The sequence below is a fragment of the Petaurus breviceps genome, unplaced genomic scaffold (assembly GCF_028583685.1).
Source record: "Petaurus breviceps papuanus isolate PSGF00001 unplaced genomic scaffold, PetGlider_PUasm1.0 90734, whole genome shotgun sequence".
NCBI classification, from domain to species: Eukaryota; Metazoa; Chordata; class Mammalia; order Diprotodontia; family Petauridae; genus Petaurus; species Petaurus breviceps.
The window spans coordinates 5287585-5309890 of record NW_027187327.1 but is presented as its reverse complement, the minus strand read 5'-3'; the positions used below and the strand labels follow the sequence as shown (position 1 = coordinate 5309890).

Genomic DNA, 22306 nt, shown 5'->3' with positions numbered 1-22306 from the left:
AAAAAAAGAACTCTCAATATGTAGATCTCTACTCTAAAGAAGCTAAAAGTTGCTGATTACAGAAAATTTCCAATATATTTTAGAAAAACCTACAACTAAAATATGAAAAATCTGTCAAAATAATTTAAATACTACAAAACTATGTTATTCTAAAACTCATACATGAAAACTGAAAGGTAGTGATGTATCATGGTTAGAGAGTCAGGTAGACCAGGGTCAAGTTCCAACTCTGACAAAAATTGGCTGTATGGCTCTGGGTTAAGATTCAATGCCCAGACTCACTGTGATTCTAAGGTGAAAAGAAAGTCTGATCCGTTATTAGTAGAGAAGTTTCTACACTAGAAGTCTCTTATATAATAATGAAATCACAAAACTAGACAATAAATAATAATTAATAAAAAAACCAAATTAGCTTTGTCCTGTGCTCTCTTCTATTTTCTCTTCCTCCTCTATACTATTTCACTTGATTTCATCAGCTCCCATGGATTTCACAGGGATATCATAAACTCTACACCAAAACTGAACTCATCTTTCTCCCCAAACCCTCCGCTCTTCATTCTATCAAGGGTACTATCCAGTCACCCAACCTAGGTGTCATCTTCAACTCTTCACTCTCTCTCTTTCCATATCCAATTAGTTGCCAAGTAGGTGTTATTTGTACCTTTGGACTATATCTCAAATAAACCCCCTTCTCTACTCTGACACTGCTGCCAGCTCACATCCTCATTGACTCATGCCTAAACTACTTCGATAACTTGCCTATTGGTCTTCTTTCCTCTAGTCTCTCTTTCTATTCCAGTCCCATACTTCATTCAGCTGTCAGGGTGATTTACCAAAATATATTTTTTATCCCTTAGTCCTATTCAATAACTTCAATGGCTCCTTAATCACTTTCTAGGATCAAATATAAAATTTTTTGTTTGCCTCTTAAAGATCATCATAACCTGGCCTCCTCTTATCTTTCCAGATTTGCTACATCTTACTCACTACTATATAATCTTGAGATCCAATAACATCCTTGATATCCTCTCTCAAGACACTTCATCTGCCAAATCCTATTTTTACTGGCTGTACCCCATGCCTGGAACTCATCCCAACTCATCTCTGTGCCTCCTGGCCTTCTTTAAGTCTCAGTTGAAGTCTCATCAGGAAAAGGCCCTTTGTAGTCTTCTTTAATGTTCTTTTTAACTGAGATTATTTCCAATGCATTCCATATCTATCTTACACAGTTGTTTGGATGTGGTCTCTCTATTAGACTGTGAACTTAAACTCTCTCTCTTTTTATCCACAATGCTTATTTAGCACAGTGCCTGGAACAAAGGAATTACTTAGGAAATGTTTGTGACTTAATGATAGATTTTTACTGAGTAAAAAGGATGAAATAATTTTAAAATTCATGAATTTTTAGAGTATTACAAAAAAATAGTAAGAATTCAAATTAGTGTGTTTCTCAATTCTAGACTATTACCAAGAATGAAGTATTCCTTCAATTTGAAGATCTTGAAAAGGACTCTTTAATGTTAAAGACTTAGGTTCAAGATATTCTTACTAACTGAGGCTTAATAATATTAATATTTTTTAAAAACCTATTTTTTCTTAGTATCATCCATTTATATTAGCTTAAGATACATACCGAATTTGAAAATACTGTAATTTTTGGAGGAAAATATTATGGTAAGGCTTCTCATTTTAAGCTGGCTTCCACTCCCATTCCCCACCCCCAAAAGGTAACACTATAACTATAAAATTTTTTCAGGACAGGCAGGTGGCACAGTGAATAGAGCACCAGCCCTGGAGTCAGGAGGACCCGAGTCTAAATCCGGCCTCAAACACTTAACTCTTAGTAATTGTGTGACCTCAGGCAAGTCACTTAACTCTTGGCCTTGCCTTCCTCCCTCAAAAAAAAAAAAAAAAAAAAAAGAAAAAAAGGAAAAAAAATTCCAAAATGTACGTGGTTTTGCTTTTTCAAAGATTCATCCAATTTGATAATGACTCAGGAATTTATTAAGCAATTCCAAAACAATTAGAATGTTTTACAGACTAAAAATCAGGGCATGACACTATTGTTGTTAAAATCAAAGTAGCCAATTTTTTACATAATGGATTTACAGAAATTTAACACATAGACGTCTCTTGCCTCTATGAAGTAAAATAATAAATTGTATTTTTAATATGCTGTAAGGGTTATGGGATTTAAAGATCTTCCATGCCCCATTGGACTTGCTGACGTAGCAGGAAGGGGCGGAGCAAGAGGAAGCGGAAGCCAAGCTAGAATTCCTGCGGTGGCTAGCAGTGGCGGTGACGGAGGCGGCAGTGGCAGCAGCAGCACGAACCCCTTTTTGAGTCACCCAGAATTTCTGCTAAGGACTCCTGCTGAGCACTGCCAGGGGCCGGAGCTGCTGGGAGCACGCTTCTGGGACGCTGGGTGGTTGCTGTGAGTGGGGAAAGGAGTACCTTTGCCTGAAGTAGCCTGTTCTGTTTTAAAGGCTTGAGAATGTGAGTGCTTTCTACTTTATCTACCTGTGCCAATTTCTTAACTACTCTGATGGCTTTGACTTTCTGGTTTTGGGACTCAGTCTTTTGGTATTTTAATAAATGTTCCAGCTTATTCCCCCATATAGCAAGCCTGATATATTTTGTGACGGATAATTACATCAGCATATCTGTAATTTCCATAGGCACTGTGAATATTGAATTGCTGATACATATGCCAATCTACTGATTTAAGTTATAAAAAAATAAAATGCTACCAAAAGCTTTCCACTTCTCTTATATAAAAACTTTTAAGCAATGTTTCTAAAGAAAGAAAACCAACACAATGAATGTTTTATAAATACATACATACATCTCTCTCTAAACACACACACAAAATGCTGGCAGTACAAGATTTTTCTACTATAGTTACAAGTTACTAGAACTTGGCATTAAAATAAACTATAAAAAAGACAAAAAATGAAGGTCAATTATTAAATTGAAAGATACCTCATCTCCCATTTGTGGTACAAATGGACATCTTCGAGGAACAGTATCTGTAATCCATACTGAAGGCAACCATTCTTCTAACGTCAAACCATTTTCAGTCAATTCTCCAACAGCCAATCTCTAGAGAATGTTCACAAAATTTAAAAGTGAGTAGGATCACCATAAGTAGGTACTGATACACAACACATCTAGTGAAACATCATGAAAAAAGAAACATCAACTCTTCAATATAAAAGGCATACCCCTCACATCAAAAAATACTCCATAACAGGGATATTTAAAATAAAGCAAACTTTCTCCTTCAAGAACATTTTTTTTAACTGCACAATTATTTACACACTGGTTTCTTTGAAGTTTAAAAAAAAAGTTAATCACTGCAGTGATGAAGAAAACTGAGTTGATATTAAGGTCTCTTCTTGATCTAAATACACCATGTTGGAATACAACACTTATGCCCTAGAAAAACAATGAAGGTTTTAAATTGCATTAAAATACTACAACCCCCCCCCCTTTTTAATAGGGTATTGGGTGAATTAATTGTCTTGATTAAATAAGCATTTACTAAACATCTATAATACTCAAGGCATTATCTTAATTTTAAGAAAATTTCATGTATTTAAGATTACAATATTTAAATTAATAAATGAATGTTTAATTTATTCCATCTATCTAAATGCTAATTTAAAAAAGAAAATGAAATTGAGCTACTCTTATCCATAGTTTTAGCATTTTAAAAATGTTGGGATTGCATGGAAAAATACCAGAGAATCTTAGGAAGGAACCTTGGTATTTGTACATTCCAACTTTCTACTCCATGCAGCAATTCCTTTCATAGTATTACACCTAACAATTCCTTATCTATCAAGACAACTCATTCAATTTTGCAACAGCTCTAGCCAAAACCTGTCTCTGCACTGGTTCCAGTTCCGCTTTCTGAAACAAGTAACAAATCTACTCAGTGTAGTAGGTTAAATATGGACATCTTCTCACATGATATGGTTTCTGGATCCTTTAATCGCCCTGATGTAATCCTAATAAAGCTGCCCCCAGCCCCAATATTCTAACTTCATTATAGGCCTGGTCCCATTGAACAGCAGGCCCACTGTATCAACCTAACCCTCCCCTTCCCCCCGACCAAATCCTAATTTCTTCATATATGTCTCACTGCTCTCTGGAACAACAGATGTGTCCCTGAACTTAGTTACTACAGAAACAGAAGGTGGGTCTATGTGATGGGAACCCAGCTACTGCCTCTACCTAGTCACTGCCCCCAGATCCATTCCCACAGAAACAGGTGCGTTCTTGTACTCAACCACAACTACATCATCCATCTAACCCAAGACAGGACCACAATACCTAACTATCTATTCTTGACCAGACAAGGCCACAATAACTAGACAATTAGAGGGCAGCATGACCAGAATGCTTAACCACCAAACCACAGATGGGACCTCTCCTCCATTACCTAATCCCTTAACAAACTCCTCCTGCTTTCTTAATATTAATCATATTCCTCTAGTCCATGTAAATTTTGATTATGTAATTGCATCTTTACCCTATAAAAATCCATCTTACTTTCTCTGAAGCCGCTACTTCCTCTTGGAACTTAGCCTGCTTTATGAGAGGCATCAATCTCAATAAATGCCTATACTAGGATAAGAGGTGGTTTGACTCTGGATTCTTTGAGACAATTCCATCAGAACACATCATGAAAGTGCAACAGTTTTTGGGTGGGCAGAGCATGCACCACAACAGTTTTTGGCATCCCTGGGTTTAAACTGCAACAACCCCTATGGATATACCTTATTTGGTAAGCCAGAATTGCACAAAATATCGTAGATGTAGCCTGAGGAATACAGGGAGAATAAAGGGACTATGAGATGTTTATAGAGATTAAAGAGTCTATTTCTAATCTATTTTCCAGAATTTTTTCAAACTAACTCCTTTCATCTACTAAACATATCTCAATAGCCATTTTCTAAACATGGACTAGACTTTACTGCCTGTATATCTTCATTTTTACTATCATTTCCTATGTGTGGAATGTTCTTCCCATATAGTTTTACTCACTGAAAGCTTTAGACTAGAAGTTTACATTTAAAGCCCAACTTAATTTTACCTTTCCTTGAAGATTTCCTTCAGCCACGTCAAGTCAGGCATGATCTTTCTCCTATAAACTCTCACTGAAATTTATATTTTTATTATGGAGTTAGATGTCATCTTCTTTACTGTACTGTAATTTCCTTGAATGCAGGGACTGTGTTTATTCATTTTTATATAAGCAAATATTTTTGTACGAAAAAGTTTCTTTTTGTAGGATGCAATAAGATATTTGTAAAATGCTTAGCACAGGGGTTAGCACAAAGCAGGTGTGCCATATATTAATAAATCCTTCTTCTCTTCCTTATTTGTATAAATACTTGATACCTCCTGGATCTATAAATACATCATTATGGAAATTTCTTTTGGACCCTTCTACCAACAAAGATGGTAACTCTGACAATGTTCAGATTGACATGTGAGAATTGCTGTGGCTAAAATATTCAATATGATGGTGATGAGGTCTAATATTGAATAGCTTTGTCCTAAGAAAACTGAAAGAAAGACCTTCAGTAGGCCCAGACTGGAAGAATTTCCAGCCTAAGAGGATTTGATAAGAGTTTGAACTCAACTGGAATAACCTTTGGGAACCCACAGTCATCTCAAGTAACCTGGAGAGTCTTCTGATCTAGGAATATAGCTCTATCAAAGGAAGGATATGATGCTAGCTTGGCACTACTTCCTAGAAACACTATGTTGAATCTTGGGATCAATGTATCTTCTAAATGCTCAGAAACTTTCTGGTTAATAATCTATTTTGGACCTTTGCCAGATATCCATCTCAAAATTACAAAAACATTTTTTTTAGTATTTGCAGTTTCCAGAACCAAGCTTTTTCTTTTTTTTTTTTAAACTAGGAAATTTGTGCATATTAATTTTTCTAGCATCTTTTGAATTCTCTATGATTTTCTCAAAGATTTTTAACAGTGGTTGAGATTATATCTGAAAAATACCATCTTAGCAAATAATTCATTTAGTCTGAAGGTAAGCTCACTTAAAGCATTCAGGTGTTTTGTTATCTCCTCTTTACCTATCATGGGCTACAGTTTCTAGTCTATAGTTTGTTCTTTTGATTCCAGTTTATGAAGACCATTCTTGCTGATAGAGAAGATGGAAACAAAACAGCAGCTGAATTTCAGTTCTATTTTCATGCTGTGATGTCATCTGGTAACATTTTTGCAATCATTTCTGTGTTCTGCCTTACTTTGCATACACAGTTCTTAGCACAGTGCCTTGCTCATAGTAGGTGCTTAATATATAACTTTTTCCAGTTCTCAGTATCTAGAATGTAGCTCTTTGAACTTGCCATATGTAGTTTTCATTGTCTCTCTCTCTTTATCATGGTTTTCATCAACTATTTTTGTTCTGCCCTTTCTGGAGAAGCAATATAGAGTATATAGTGTATACCGAGTTAACCTTAAAACTAAGAAACCAAGGTTCAAGTTCTACCTTGATATATACTCTCTGTCACCTCTAGCATGTCATTTCACCTCTTAGTACTGAAATCAACTCCTGAAGTACAATCACAGGTCTAATCTCTATATCTTTCCCAACCCCTTATTAAAAGAAATAAGGACATTTAACTACCAGTGACAATTAAATGTCATGATTTGAAATAAAGATGACACGGGAGGAAGAGAATACTTTTCCAGTTAGTTCAAAGGCTACATATCAAGAATTAAAGTATGGAGTCTCTTCTTATACCATAATGTTTAACACACCAACAAATGTTTTCAAAATGATCTACTATGATGTTGTTGACCAGGTCTGGTTCATGCCAGTCTGTTCAAGTTTGAGACCCATTCAAGGATAACAATCCTCTGTTCTGTTGATCAAAGCCCTTCATAACTTAGTGCCACCGTCCCCTTTAAACTCCCTCACACCTTTCCAATTTTCTTACACCTCACTATTGCTCACATGTACTGTTCAATCCAGTGACACTGGTATCCTTGCTATTCTTCACACAAGACACTTATCTTTCAGCTTGAAAAGGCCAAGGTCCCCTACTGTATCCTGGGCCAACTCCATCTGTCCTGATCCATATCTGGACACTGGACTCAGATGGTTCTGGAGGAGGAAGTGAGGCTGGCGACTTTACATGGCTCTCCCTCACTTAAATCCAATTCACTTGCACGTCACAGCATCACCTCCCTGAGGTCATGGTTCTTTTGGAGAACGAAGGACAAACAGTAGCAAGAAGCAGCAGCAGCATCTTTCAGCTCCAGGCATTTTCTCTAACTATTGCCCATGCCTGAAATGTTTCCTGTCCTCATCTGGCTTCCATTAAGTCCCAAGTAAAATCTTGTCTTCTAGAGGAAGCTCTTCCCAACCCCTCATATTTATAGTGCCTGTCCCTTTAAAATTATTTCCAATTTGGGGTGGCTAGGTGATGCAGAGAAAAGAGCACCGGCCCTGGGGTTGGGAGGACCTGAGTTCAAATCCATTCTCAGATACTTAACACTTACTAGCTGCGTGACTTTGGGCAAGTCACTTAACCCCAACTGTCCTGCCTTCCTCCAAAAAGCAAAAAATAAAATAAAATAAAATTTTTCCTATGTATAGTTTGTACATATTTGTTTCTTATATTAGATTTTTTTTAGGGTAGGGATTGTCTTTTTGCCTCTTTGTATATCTCCAGGGCTTAGTACACTACCTGGCACATAGTGGGCTCTTAAAAATGTTTTCTAACTTAATGAAAGTACAATGAAATCAGATGGACTTATTAAATAAATTTCAGCAAAAACTTCTGCATAACTGGTGGTAGGAGTTTAGAAATATGTATAATAATTTAATATGCCCAGTCAATGATATATTTCTTCAATTTATAACTATGTATTTTTGAGATTAAACTTCTTTAGCTAAGAAGGAGACATGGGCATGTTTGTTGGCAGTAGGAAGCAGCCAGTAGACTGTGAGTGACTGAAGATTAATAAGAGAGTGTCAATGATAGATGAGCAATCAACTGGAGAATATGGGATGGAATGGGATCACTTTTACTTGATGAAGGGTTTTATTTGCCTTGGCAAGGAGAAGATATACCTCTTCATGTGATCCAAAAATGAAGAAGAAGATAGTAGCATGAAGTATCTGGCTGATATAAGATAAGAAAGAGGGACCTCTGAGAATGGCCTCAAATTTTTAACAGAAATAATGCAATATTCTCAGCTGAGAGGGTGGGAACTTTATGATGAAAGATTGGGGAAGGTAAATAAGCCTTACAGTAAGCCAATGAGAAAGAAAAAGAATCATCTTGCTACAGTGAAAGCTGAATTTAGATTATGAAACAAATTTGTAGTGGACTCAGTTAACAGAGTTTCATGATTTCCTCTAGTTCTGTTCAATAGCACATTCATAGGAACAAAGGCAATAGATGGCTCTAAGTAATCTAAAGCTTGGGTTTGTCAGTTCAAGATCTTTGATATATTAGAAGGGCAAAAGACTTGAGGAGAGGGTGGATTTGAATTGGTTAACCTAGGGGTCAACATGGGGATGGGAAGACAGTGTGGCAAGTGTAGGAGTGATGGCTGACAAAACTTGGGGGTAAAAGAACTAGAGATTTTGGTGAAGAGGAAAACCAGGACTGGGAGCTGGAAGACAGAGGGAGAGGTGGAATGACAACAGACGATGATCAGAGAAAGGAATTTCAGAGATCATGAAATGGATACAGAATACTTGTGGGTGATAGAAACTATCATAAACATCAGAGATAATAGTTATCGTGGGATAGAGATGGAGGTCATGGGAAAGGAGCAGGTAATGTTTCAAAAATCAGTTATGTGTATATTGAAATCCCCTAGTACAAAGGGCAGGGGATGGGGAGAGGGGGGGGAAATACTGTATGCTAGGCACTGAACTTCCTGAATAAAGGGGGGGGGAACAATAAATACCAACTTAGAATCCTGATATGGACTAAATTAATCTCAAAGGAGGAAGTTATTGAGTGATGCTTATAGAGGAAGAGCCTGGAAGTAGCAATGGGAAATAAGGAGTAATCCAACTCCCTCACTAGAAGTTAAGGGTATAAGTAAAATTGTACCAGCACTGGAAAATTGTAACCAGTACTGTCCAAGAAGGCTGTGTAATCACTCTCTGAGTCATGTCTCAGTGAGTTAAAAAAGTAAGCAAAAATAAGAAAGGAAATAGTATAAATCTATTTTGTTCCCTATGGAGCAAACACATTCCAGAGAGCACACTGGAAGCATTGTATCATTTAGAATAGGAGCTTGTAAAATTTTGAAAATGTACCAGAAAGAACAATGATAAAGAAAATCATGCACAAATTCCTCCATCTAGTACAGAACTGCAAAAATGATTGCCAGAATCCTGTGGAAGTATTGAGATGAGAAAAGAAAGGGTAGATGAAGTACAAAATGGTCGAGTTCCATAGTAGGACAAAGGGCCAGAGTAGTCTGATTCAATATCCAGTCAATCTGAGTCTATACAAGGCCCAGACCCTGGGCAACCCTGTCTGTGGAAGGCAGAATCTAGTCCTAGCCATTAAACTGAATTGATAAATCTAAGACCTGAATTTTTTGGGAAAAAACAAGCAAAAATAATTAACTAATCTGATTAATAAAAAGAGAGGAAAATCAAATTGTTACTATAAAATAACAAAGGATAATTCATAAAAATTGAAGGACAAATAAGGGAAACTATTTTTGCTTAATTATGTACCAAAAAACCTGTAATTCACACGAAAAAGTTGAATACTTACTAAAATACAAAATTCTCAGATTGTTATAAGAAAAAAACAGACTATTTGTACAGCACAGTATCAGAAAAAGTGATTTTTAACTAGCATAAATGAACTTTTCCTCCTACCCTCCAAATCTTAAAAGACCAGAGGGATTTACAAATGATTTCAAATACTCCAATAAAAATGCATCTCAATATTTCAGAAACTATTTGAAAAAACAATAACAAAAAAATAATCCTACCAAATTCCCTTATATGATCCAAATATGGTCTCCATCTCTAACCCTGAGAGTTAAAACAGAGAAAGAAAACTAAAGACCAATATCCCTACTGATGAATACTGATATATTAAAAAAAAAAAAACATTAGCAAAGAGGCTCAGATAACATATAAAAAATATCATATAATATAACCAGGTTGGATTTGTACCCAGAATATGGTTGTTTCATTATGAAGAAAAATATAAAGACATCAGGCCACATTAATAAAAACCGTGATTATATTAATATATGCTGAAAAGATTTATTTGTTTTATTATTTTTTTTTTTAAAGCAATTGGGGTTAACTAACTTGCTCAAGGTTACATGGTCTGGTGTTTCTGGGTGCGTGCTAAGTTTCTGAGTCCAGATTCGATCCCCAGGTCATCCCAACACTGGGGCCGGTATTCTTACTCGCTGTGCTACCTGGCCACCCCAAAAAGATTTATTTTAGAAATGCCTGCTATAGCAATAAGACAAAAATTGAAATTGAGGGAGTAAAAAACCAAAAACTATCGTTTTTTATGATGATCTATCTAAAAGAAGTTAAAAGAGTAAACAAAATTTTTAAAAAAACAACTTCAAAGTTACCGGACAAAAAATAAACCCACATGTATCACACCAAATACCAACAAAATTCAGAAAGACCACAGAATTGTCATTAAAATAACTATAGAATGCTTAAAATACTCAGAAGGCTATCTACCAACAGATGTGTGAAAACTGTATGAATACAGCTACAAAAAAACTCTTTATAGAAATAGACAAAGCTAAGTAATGGGAAAAGTATTTATTGCTTGTGGGATGGCCTAGCCAACACAATAAAAATGACAATACTATCTAAATTAATTTACTTATTCAGGCCATACTGAACAAACTGCTATAGGATATTAACATCTCAAACATTTACTGAGATACATTTCAAATGGAAATATAACTTAGATATAAAGGGTGACATCACAAACAAATCAATGGAGCAAGAGAGAAATTACATTTCAGATCTATGAATAAAGGAAGAGTTCATTACCAAATAAGGCACAAGAGTAACAGAAGATAAAATGGATATCACAATAAACTCAAAATGGATGTGACCTTAACATTAAAGATCACACCATTAAAAGGCACTAGAAGAGAATTAGATCATGTGTAGGAACTAAACTGAGATTGAGGTAATTATAAAAAGATAATTTTGATTATATGAAAAGTTTCTCTAAGTAAAATTAATACATATATGATAAAAAGGGAAATAATCAAATTGGAAAAAAAAATCTTCATGTTAAAGTACACATATCAAAGATACATAAACAACTAACAAAAGCACGAAACCACAGGTATTTCCCAATGGGGAAGCAGCCTAAGGATCTGAACATACATGTCTCAAAAGAACAATTGTCAACTATTAACAATCATAAAAGAATGATCCAAATATCACTAGTATTAAGAGAAACGTAAATCAAAAACAACCTTGAGATTTTGCCTCACAACAAACTGGCAAATATAAAAGATATATATAATAATCAATGTTGGAGAGGTTATAGGAAGACTGGCACTGCAATGTATTGTTGCAATGTGATAATTCTGAAAAGTATTTGTAATTATGGAAATAAAGTGAGTTAAATGTCTATGTGCTTTTATCCAGAGATTCCACTGGTACATATATACTACCAGTAACTTGTAAGAATGTTGTTGAGGCATCTTTTTTTAAAAATGCAGAGACAGAAAGCAAGAAAGAAAGCTCAGAAAAATGGAATGCTTTTGAAAGTTAAAAAAGAAAACCAAACTGCACAACTTACTTCATATTCACATACCATTGTCTTATCTACTATACATAAATATTCATTTTAGTTGGTAATTGTAAAATTACAAATGATATGCCACTTAGGATTGTGTGTGTGTGTGTGTGTGTGTGTGTGTGAGAGAGAGACACACACACACACACAATGGGTATTTATTAACTGTTGATTAGTGAATAAAGAACAATATATCACAGGTAGCAGAAAGTGAACATATTGTCCTGATATTTTAAAAGAAGCAGACAAACAAGTCTGAAAACTGAAGACTATTCAGTTTGACTTCTAGTTCAATTAGGAGCATTAGGTACTAGTTCTTTTATTAAGTAGGGTCTATGTGTCATTTTGGAAATGTTTCAAGGATGGTCCCAAAACAAATCATGTCCATTTTCTAAGGACCAGTCTAGCTAAAAGCACAGGGAATCTCACCAGTCACAAACAAGATTTTTGTTTAAGGGACCAAGGCATGATGAATTCTTTGGCTATGACAACATATGAAACAAAGATAAATAAAAACATTTTTTCTTAGTTGTCCATATATCTGGGATACCAAAGCCTTTTGAAAAGAATTTAACATAAAGAAATTTCTTTTTAAATTTATTGGGGGGGTGTAGCGGGAGAGAAAGGATTATGGGGAATCTCTCATCTCAACGCCTTTTCATAGGCCATCAGCAGGTAGGGGTAGCTGGGAATAGGAGAAGCCTCAAACAGATGCTTGATAAAGTCAGGTACTCTAAGAGGCAGAGATCAGAAGTGAGCACACACTAGGCAAACAGGGAGACAGTAAAGGATGATGATAAATATACTGGAAAAGATGGCCCTAGAAAAAGGGATATAGACCATACAGAAATTTCAGAGACTACATATCATAAATGCAAAGCTAGGAGAAAAAAAATAGCAAGTTAAAAGTTCCAATCGGGGGGGGGGGGGGGAGAGAGGGAGCCAAGATGGCAGAGTAGAAGCACCACCTTCCCGCGGCTCCAGCTTCCACCTTCCCCAATCCATGTAAAAAGGGGACTCTAAACAAACTTTGGAGCTGCACAATCCACAAAATGACACAGAGAAGCTAAGCTCCCGCTGAGGACAGCCCGGCAGGAATCCAGCTCAGCGCTCTGGGAGCCGAGCCCAGCCCCACACTGAGGTTTTAGTTCCAGGAGGGACTCCAGATCAGCAGCAGCTGTGGCAGTTTCCAGATTTATCAACACATAGATGCGAAGAACAAAGTGAGAGGCCAGTGCAGTCTGGCCTTTGGGACCAGTTAGTGGGAGTGCGTGGCTTTTACTGAAGGGGCGAGAAGCCGCTGAGACGCCGGCACAGCCAGCCAGTGCCATGTGGCAGCTTCAGCTCCTGGCCTGCAGAGTGTAGGGGGACCAAGCACCAGTCTGAGGGGTAATCGCTCTTGCTTTAACCTGCTTGGATCTGGATTGCAGTCTAGGGTGGAGGTCCTGGGGTGTGTCCAGCTTGCCAGAGCGTGTGGAGACCTCAGAGAGGGCACCCATCTAATACCTCTGGTAGCTGAGAAAACCCCAGCGTTTGGAACGAAAGCTCCCCTATCTGGTGGCAGAGTCCTACTGTGGCAAAAATCCCAAAAATCAAGTAATTGAGTAGCAAAATGAGCAGGCAAAGGAAACAAAGCAGACAGAAGATTCCAACATCAGACTACTATTTGGGGGACAAAAAGGAGCAAAGCATGGAATGGGAGGAAAACAGTGAAGTCAGAACCCCTGCACCAAAAGCTTCAAAGGAAAATATAAGCTGGTTACAGGCCATTGAGGACCTTAAGAAGCAGATAAGAGAAAAATTGAAATAAAAGGAAAAATTGGGAAGAGAAATGAGAACAATGCAAGAAAATAATGAAATGAGAGTCAACAGCCTGACTGAGGAAAATAATACCTTAAAAAACAGACTAACTCAAATGGCAAAAGTGGCTCAAAAAGGCAATGAGAAGAATGCCTTAAAAAGCCGAATTTGCCAGATGGAAAAAGAATCTCAAAAGCTCAATGAGGAGAATCATTGCTTCAGAATTAGATTGGAGCAAATGGAAGCTAATGACCTTATGAGAAATCAAGATGCTGTTAAACAGATCCAAACAAATGAAAGAATAGAAAGCAATGTGAAATATCTCATGGGAAAAACCACTGACCTGGAAAACAGATCCAGGAGAGATAGTTTAAAAATTATTGGACTACCTGAAAGCCATGATCAAAGTAAGAACCTAGAAATCATCCTCCAGGAAGTTCTCAAAGAAAACTGCCCTGATGTTTTAGAACCAGAGGGCAAAATAGAGGTTGAAAGAATCCACCGATCACCTCCTGAAAAAGATCCCAAAAAGAAAACTCCTAGGAGTATTATAACCAGGTTCCGGAATTCCCAGATCAAGGAGAGAATATTACAAGCAGCCAGGAAGAAACAATTTGAATATTGTGGAAACACAATCAGGATAACCCAGGATCTGGCAGCTTCTACACTGAGGGATCGAAGGGCTTGGAATATGATATTCCCAAGGCCAAAGGAGCTGGGATTAAAACCAAGAGTCACCTACCCAGCAAAACTGAGTATCATGTTTCAGGGGAAAATATGGTCATTAAGTTGAAGAGAGGACTTTCAAGCATTCTTGCTGAAAAAACCAGAGTTGAATAGAAAATCTGACATTCAGATACAAGAAGCAAGAGAAGCATGAGAAGGTAAACAGGGAAAAGAAATCATAAGGAACTTATCAAAGTTGAACTGTTAACATTCTTACATGGAAAAACAATAATTGTAACTTATGAAACTTTTCTCAGTAGTTGAAGGGATTAGAAATATACATATATATATATATGTATATGTCTATATATGAGGGTATATGGGCATATGAATACATATGTGAATGTTTGTATATATGTTTACAGGTATACATAGATAGAGGGCACAGGACCAATTTAACAGGAAGGGATGATACTTAAAAGGTGAAATTAAGAGGTGAGAGGAATATAATGAGAGGAGATGGGGAGAGACAGAATGGGGTAAACTATCTCATACAGAAGAGGCAAGGGAAAATGGTTACAATGGAGGGGAAGAATAGGAAGGCAAAAGGGAATGGGTCAACCTTATTCCCATTGAATCTGGCTTGAGGAGGAAGTGAATGAGAGGGGGGGATGACGGAAGGCAGGGCAGACTGGGGGGAAGGAATTTGGAAGCACCCACTTTTGAAAAGGGATGGGATCAAAGCAGAGAATAGAATAAGTGGGAGGTGGGATAGGAGGGAGGGAAATATAGTCAGTCTTTTACAATATATCTACTATGTTATTGTTTTGCATTAGCCACACATGTACAACCTATACTGAAATGCTTATCTTCCCAGGAAGAGTGGGTCACAAGGAAGGAAGGGAATGAATCTGGAATTGAAAGTTTTAAAATCAAATATTCAAATATATGTGTGTGTGTGTGTGTGTGTGTGTGTGTGTGTGTGTGTGTGTACACACTATTATCAATACCATCTTACATGTAATTGGGAAATAAGATATATAGGCACTGAGGCATAGAGATCCACTGGAAAAGTTGAAAGGGGCATGGGAGAAAATATGGGAGAGAGCAGATTGGAGGAGGGGATATCCTGTGGGACTGCTACTTTGGGGCAGTTGGTAGGGGAAAAACGGGGAGAAAATTTGTAACTCAAAATCTGTTGGAAATGAATGATGTAAATCAGAAGTTAATAAAGCATTAAAAAAAATAAAAATAAAAAAACAAAAATACTAAATAAAAAAAATAGGAAAAAGTTCCAATCTGACCTGCTGATGTCAATTATTGATAAAGAAAAGAGGAAAGAGATGTAGAAAGAGGAAATAAAAACTTGATTATAACAATTCCATGCAAAAGTTTACTTGGTAGAGATCACTGATTGAAATGAGTTTCTCAAAAGACTTTAGAACTGCCTTAGATCACTAAAAACTCGCTCTACCTGTCAAATGGATGAGAGGTAAAGGCAATACACACTCAAAACATAAATTTGTTTGTAAAATAATGCTGAGGACAGTTAAAGACTATATATTGCTTCATAAAATAGTCAGAAACAGTGGAAGGAAGAATTATTTAAATTAAGTCTGGCAAAAGATCCAAAGGTAGAGATGACAATTTGAGGGTGTTGAAGCACTGACAATCAAAGATTATAAAAAGAATCCAACGGTGATAAAGAAATATCAGATTGAATAAAAGGAAACCAAGAGACCATCAACAGCTATGAACCACTGTGTCTGCATTCCAATCTAAGTAAAATTTTTATGAAAATATTCTATATGCATTGGCATCCTTGGTGAGTATATTATAAAGTAACACATAGGCTTTTGCAAGCAATAATGCATAGCTTTTGCTCCACATCTTAATGATCACACAACTATGAGAAAGATGCAGAAAATGCTAAGATTCCAGTGTGCTCATTTTTGTCAACAAAGTTTCCTATAGCTATGTCAAAAATCACAAAATTCATAGCAATACATGTGTAACGGCAAGCAGAGTAGTTAACATCTTGTTTCAGCTATTTAATTATTTAGCACATTTCAAACTGAGCTTTGTCCATGATTATATCAAGTCTTTTGTGAAGAAACAGAACTTGTAAACCCCTGTTGCTGAGGGGGGCAGAACAGGGCGGAGTTTAATGACCATATATAAGGAGAAGCCCAGGCTGGGAGAGATCAGAATTTAGAAGGGGAACTTAGTGGTGGCCAGGCACTCTGTCTTTTCTGTCTGTGTTGATTTTTGTGTGAAGTCCAGGGACCTTACTGGAAGCCCTGAAAGAGGATTTTCTTGTTGTCTGTTTACAGAAGTCCTGGAGGAGGGTTTTTGGAGGTCCTGGGACTAAAATGAGACTTGTGTTGAGTTCTCAGATCTAGTTTGTGGGTTTGTGTTGAGTTCTCAGACCTTGTTGGTGGGTCTGTGTTGATTTCACAGGCAGATAGTGAACTGATGATGGTGCCAGAAATGTGTATAAATGCTATTGTGGCTTTGTTAAGCTTTGTCTTCCCAGGAACAGAAACTGTGAAGGACTTCAGGTGGACTGGGCACTGTGAGCTTCAATATGGAATGGGAACTGGACAAGGAACTGGATGAAGAACTGGACAAGGAACTGAGAGCTGCCTGCCCTTTAATCCAGGTGACAGTTGGGTAGATTTAGGCAGGAGCTGGGGACATGGAAGAGGAACCATGGTATTGCCCATGCTATATAAGGAACTGATTCAAATTTATATGAAAAGGAGTCATTCCCAACTTCATAAATGGCCTAAATATATGAAGAGGTAATTTTCAAGAGAATGATGTTAACAGCTACCCTCTATACAATGCTTTGAGGACTAAGAAGAGGTTTACAAATATTCTAATTCTTGTGCTATTATTACCCTCACTGTTCAGATGAGGAAAGTGAAGCGGATAGACCTTAAGTGATTTGCACAGGGTCACAAAACTGTTAACTATCTAAGACTGGATTCAAACACTCAGGTCTTCCTGACTCCAGGTCTAGGACTCTACCCACAGCGCCACCTAACTGCCTCAGGATATCCATAGACATATGAAAAAAATGCTTCAAAGCACTATCAATTAGAGAAACAAAAATTAAACCAATTCTGAGATCCCACACCACACGAATCAGAATGGGAAAATGATAACATTAATATCATAAAAATAAGACAGTTTGAAATTTTTTAAATAAACTAATGATGAATGAAATTAGTAGATCCAGGAAAATAATTTATATAATAATAACACTGTAAAGACAAATAGTTTTGAAATCTTTAAGCACAAGGATCAATATGACCATCAAGGATCCAGAGGACTGATGATGTAATGTACTACCCACCTCTTCTGAGAGAAGTATATACATATACACACATATACTTATAACATGCACACACACAAACACAGGAGGAATTTACTTTGTATGACTATGCAATTTTGTTAAAGGGTTATTTTATTCTTTTGTCTTTTTTTAATGGGATAGGAGTGTGGAAAAAAAATAAATTTGTTAATTAAAACAATTAAAATAGATTTTAAGGGAAGGGATGCTACAGCTGTGGAATATTGCATGCATTTTTGTGGCCATTCAACATGTGCAGAAAATACTTATACTTGTTAAATGCCAAGGACTTTGGACCTGGGTTTTCAATAGAACTGGCTGTAGCATGTACTTGCCAGATTGCATTTCCATAGGAATTGCTTCTCAGAATGATGATTGTGGACACAGGGGCCAGAAGCACTGCTATTCCAAAAGCTCCTGGGTTCAGAATCCTGGGCTCTTTCCCTCAAGAGTCTAAGTGGAGGTGGGGGACAAAGTGATGACCTGCCTGGCACATGATACCTTCTCTCTCTTCTCTAGGGTATGTTGCTGCTTTAGCTAGACTGGCCTGCCTGCCTTTTGAATAGGGATAATAAGTGCACCTACCTCCCACAGTTATTGTGAAGATAAAATGAGATAACATTTATATTGCACTGTGCAAATTAAATGCTAGTTATTTACAAAGACAGCTAGATGGGAAAGTTGATAGTGCTGGACCTGAAATCAGAAATGTCAATTCAAATTCTGTCTCAGATACTTACTAGCTACATGACCAATCAAGTCACTTACCCTCTGCCTGCCTCAGTTTCCTCATTTATAAAAATAGGCATAAAAGCACCTATCTCTCAAGGATGTTGTAAGGATCAAAAGAGAATATTTGCAAACAGCTTTGCAAATCATAAAGGTACTTCATAAATGTGAACCACCGATTTTATTTTAAAAAACATAAGCCTTCTATAAAAATTACCATGTTTCTCTAGAAATATAATGAAAATATCACATCATTTTGATGCTTAATATGGTACCAACCTTTTGCTTTCTTTCTTTGGGCTTCTTTTTCTTTGGTGATGTTGGTCCATCTTTTTCTTCATTTCCTTTTTTCCTTTCTTTTTTAATTTGCTTTTGCTTCTGTTTTTCAGATTCTTCTTCATCCTCTGAACTGCTTTCTGCTTTCTTTAGTTTATGTTTAGGAACTTTCTTTGGTGGCTGCAGGTTAATTCCTGCATCAGCTGTCCAATCAGAATAATCACTAGAATAATCACTACAAATGTGGACAAAAAAAAAAATCCGTAAGCCTGCTTCTTTGTTATTAAAATAATGAATGAAAAGTAACCAAAAAAAATGCAGAATTACAGGACTCACCAAAATATTGTGCTTACCTAAACATTTCTAATTACCATGAATAATAAGTAAAAACTGAAATTTCCCTTTCATAAATGTTCATAATAAAGAGGTGACATAAGAGAGTTATTAATAGTACTTATAATTTACATTTTTAAATTCTGAAAAATAATAAACCCCCTAAATTATTTTAAACTATTTTTTCTAGTAATTTTTTTCCAAACAGCAACAACTTTTAAGTATCTTTAATTCTTTAGAATTTTTTGCCCTTTGATATTAAGGAATGGAATCAATAAGCTTCTATGCAATGAATATGTATGTCTTAATAGCATACTGGAGTCATACTGATGTCATCAAAGAAATGTATAAGGCAGAAAAGAAGGTTGGCTGGTCACGCACAACAGGGATTTATGGATAAACCTTGAGTAAGTGTATTAACACTACTCCTTCCAATACTAAGCTAAGGCCCCCAATACATGGAGGAACACTTATTAAATAGTGGATTTGAAGGAGGATATGGACAACAGATACATACAGTAGCCAAACTTAACATAGGTTGTAACCTAAATTGTTGGCAGGAATATACACCAAGGAGATCACAGATCCACTCTGAATATTTGAGTCTTATTTATGAGAAATACAGTATTACATAGCTTTACAATGTTTATTCAAGCAGTAAGTACATATATTGAATAAATGTAGAGCAGTCCATGAAAGAAAATATTGCTCTCAAGTTATAGAAGCCTCTGCTTTTGGCCACTGATTTGGGAGTTAAAAGAGTTCTGTAACTTTGACTGTGCGACTACCCCCTTAGCCAGAGGACATTCTAAAGCCGGTTACTACCATGGGAGGTACCACTGTGGAAAATTCATGATGTTATCACCTAATGTGGGATTCTCCTTCATCCTCTGAACTGCTTTCTGCTTTCTTTAGTTTATGTTTAGGAATTTTCTGGTGGCTGCAGGTTAATTCCTGCATCAGCTGTCCAATCAGAATAATCATGTTATCACCTAATGTGGGATGATTAGGCCAAGAACTAGTGTATTAGCTGACCTTCTGAAGTAGAGAGACAGTTACAGTACAGTAGTACATATGAGTAAAGTCCTCATCATTCTCATATTATACCCTCTCTGTCAGGTTTACAATCTGCTTTCTTGAATGCCTCAATTTATTTTCTCTATCTAAATGATGTAGCCATCAGTGACAATACCTTTGTTTCTAATGTTATTGAATTTCACCCATGTACTACACTATTTTTCTCACATTCTAGTTCTTTCACAAATATATCTTAATATACAATCCTGAAAAGGTATAATGAATTCTTAAATTTTCCTTTGTTCTGAATGGAAACACCAAATAAAGTAAGCAGTTCCACATACAGAGTAACCAGAATTGTGAATGAAAAGCAAATTTCTAAATAAAATATATTGAATTCACTATGTAATTTTGGGCTCTCTTCTCTTCTGTGCATTTTTATGATCTACCTCTAATTTTTCTTCCTTAAAAAAATTTTTTTTGACAACCCTATTGCTAACCCTCTTCTATCTCCCAGCTTATTTATAGCAAAAATGTTGATCTATACTGATGAAGAAAGTTTCCACCCTGACTTCCCTACCCAACAAAATTACAGGTCTGGCCTAATCTACTGGCATTTAGACTCTGGCCCTCATCCCCTTTACCTCATCTTTTTGAGTAAATTCTACCTTTCTGGAGTCATGTTCTAGTCATGAATCCCATCCCATCAAAGTTCCATTAGTACTTCTGACAGTAAAGCTTTACAAAAATAGGAATCCAGTCATTTACCTTGAACTGCCATCACTGTGCCATGCTCTTTCTTCATCTTCTGATGTTCCACCACTAACAGCAACTATTTCACCTTCCTAATTAAGAGATATTTAATCTATTTTTATTGCACATCTTTGCAAAAATTGTCAGTAAAATCTGGAGATATTAATTAGGGAACTTTCATTACATAACCTATTTTTATTAATATCTGACATAAAATACAGGTTTTATTCATATAATATATAAACAAAAATAATTTCTGAGTCACTCTAAAGTTCACAGAGATATAAATACAGTATTCCTGGTACTATTATTTTCTTCTTTTTTTTTTTGAGGGGGGAAGGTGGGGCAATTGGGGTTAAGTGAATTGCCCAAGGTCACACAACTAGTAAGTGTTAGGTATTTGAGACTGGATTTGAACTCACATCCTCCTCACTCCAGGGCCAGTGCTCTATTCACCGAGCCATCTAGCCACCCCAGTACTGTTATTTTCAAAGGACTACAAAGATGTGTAGAGATTATTCCAGAAAAAAAAACTTTCAGAAATTAATATTTTGTGGTCAATTGTTTAATGTACTCTTCCTTTGTCTGGTGAGAAGGCCTGAAAAAAGGATTATAACTCTGTTTTACTGATACTAATGAACTACTTTCACTAAATAGAAGCAAAGTATGAAAAACTCATGTATTTATCTGTACTTATCTAATTGTAATAGTCTTAGAATTGGAGACTTATAGCTAAATCTTAAACTGCTATGCAAAAATATAGTTAAGAATCTTGGAAAACCTTGGCTTAATATTTAGAACTCAAAATAATGGACATTTTTATAAGTGACAAATGCAGAAAACTAATAGTTCACTCTCAGAATTATGGTAGGCAAAGCAATTTCCTGATTTGGAGTAATAATTCTTTTAATACATTATTAAGCCCTGAATTCTGTTATGGTCTTAAAACTTATGGCATCATTTAAACTGCATCAATCAATAGGACTATTTGTTCTTCAATGTCTATTCTTCAAAGGAAGTGTGTCAGGTAAGCTAAAAGTAGTTCTGTCACAGCTTTCTGTATAAGTGACATTAAATTGAAATGTGCTCCTTGACCAATCACTAGACTGTATTTTAATAACTTATTCACTGATCTAATTTAGAGGGCATCATTACTTTTTTCTTTTTCCTACGTTAAAATCTAAAAGAAATTCATCCCTTAACCATTCTATGAGTAGATTATCAGTGAAATTTCAAAAGTTATAATGCTTAAATAAATGCCCATGAATATTTTTTTAAAATTATTGCCCTTCTCTGATGACCTATATGGGCACAAAATTGGCAGTGCCAGAAATCATCTAGACAGCACTATTTTCTGAATAAACTCGCATCATGTTGTCAAATCTTTTTGTTTCTAATTTCATAAAATCTCTTGTATAAAACCTCTCTATTCACAAAGTCACCATACTGGTACAGGCCCTTATCACTTTTGTATTATATTCACAGTTATTTGGATGCTTGCAACAACTTTGTAATTGGTCTCCCTGTCTCAAATCTCTCCCTACCCCAGT

General features: G+C 36.2%; 1 protein-coding gene across 1 annotated transcript in view; it reads right to left on the bottom strand.

The window, feature by feature from the left end:
- PHIP (pleckstrin homology domain interacting protein) overlaps window positions 1–22306 on the bottom strand; it is a gene marked incomplete at its 5' end in the record, with an annotated part of 195766 nt that overhangs the window by 41604 nt on the left and 131856 nt on the right. Inside the window, 3 exons of the mRNA XM_069067044.1 lie at window positions 2983–3102; window positions 18657–18888; window positions 20772–20848. Coding sequence (XP_068923145.1) covers window positions 2983–3102; window positions 18657–18888; window positions 20772–20848 — 429 coding nt within the window. The remainder of the gene's footprint in view (window positions 1–2982; window positions 3103–18656; window positions 18889–20771; window positions 20849–22306) is intronic.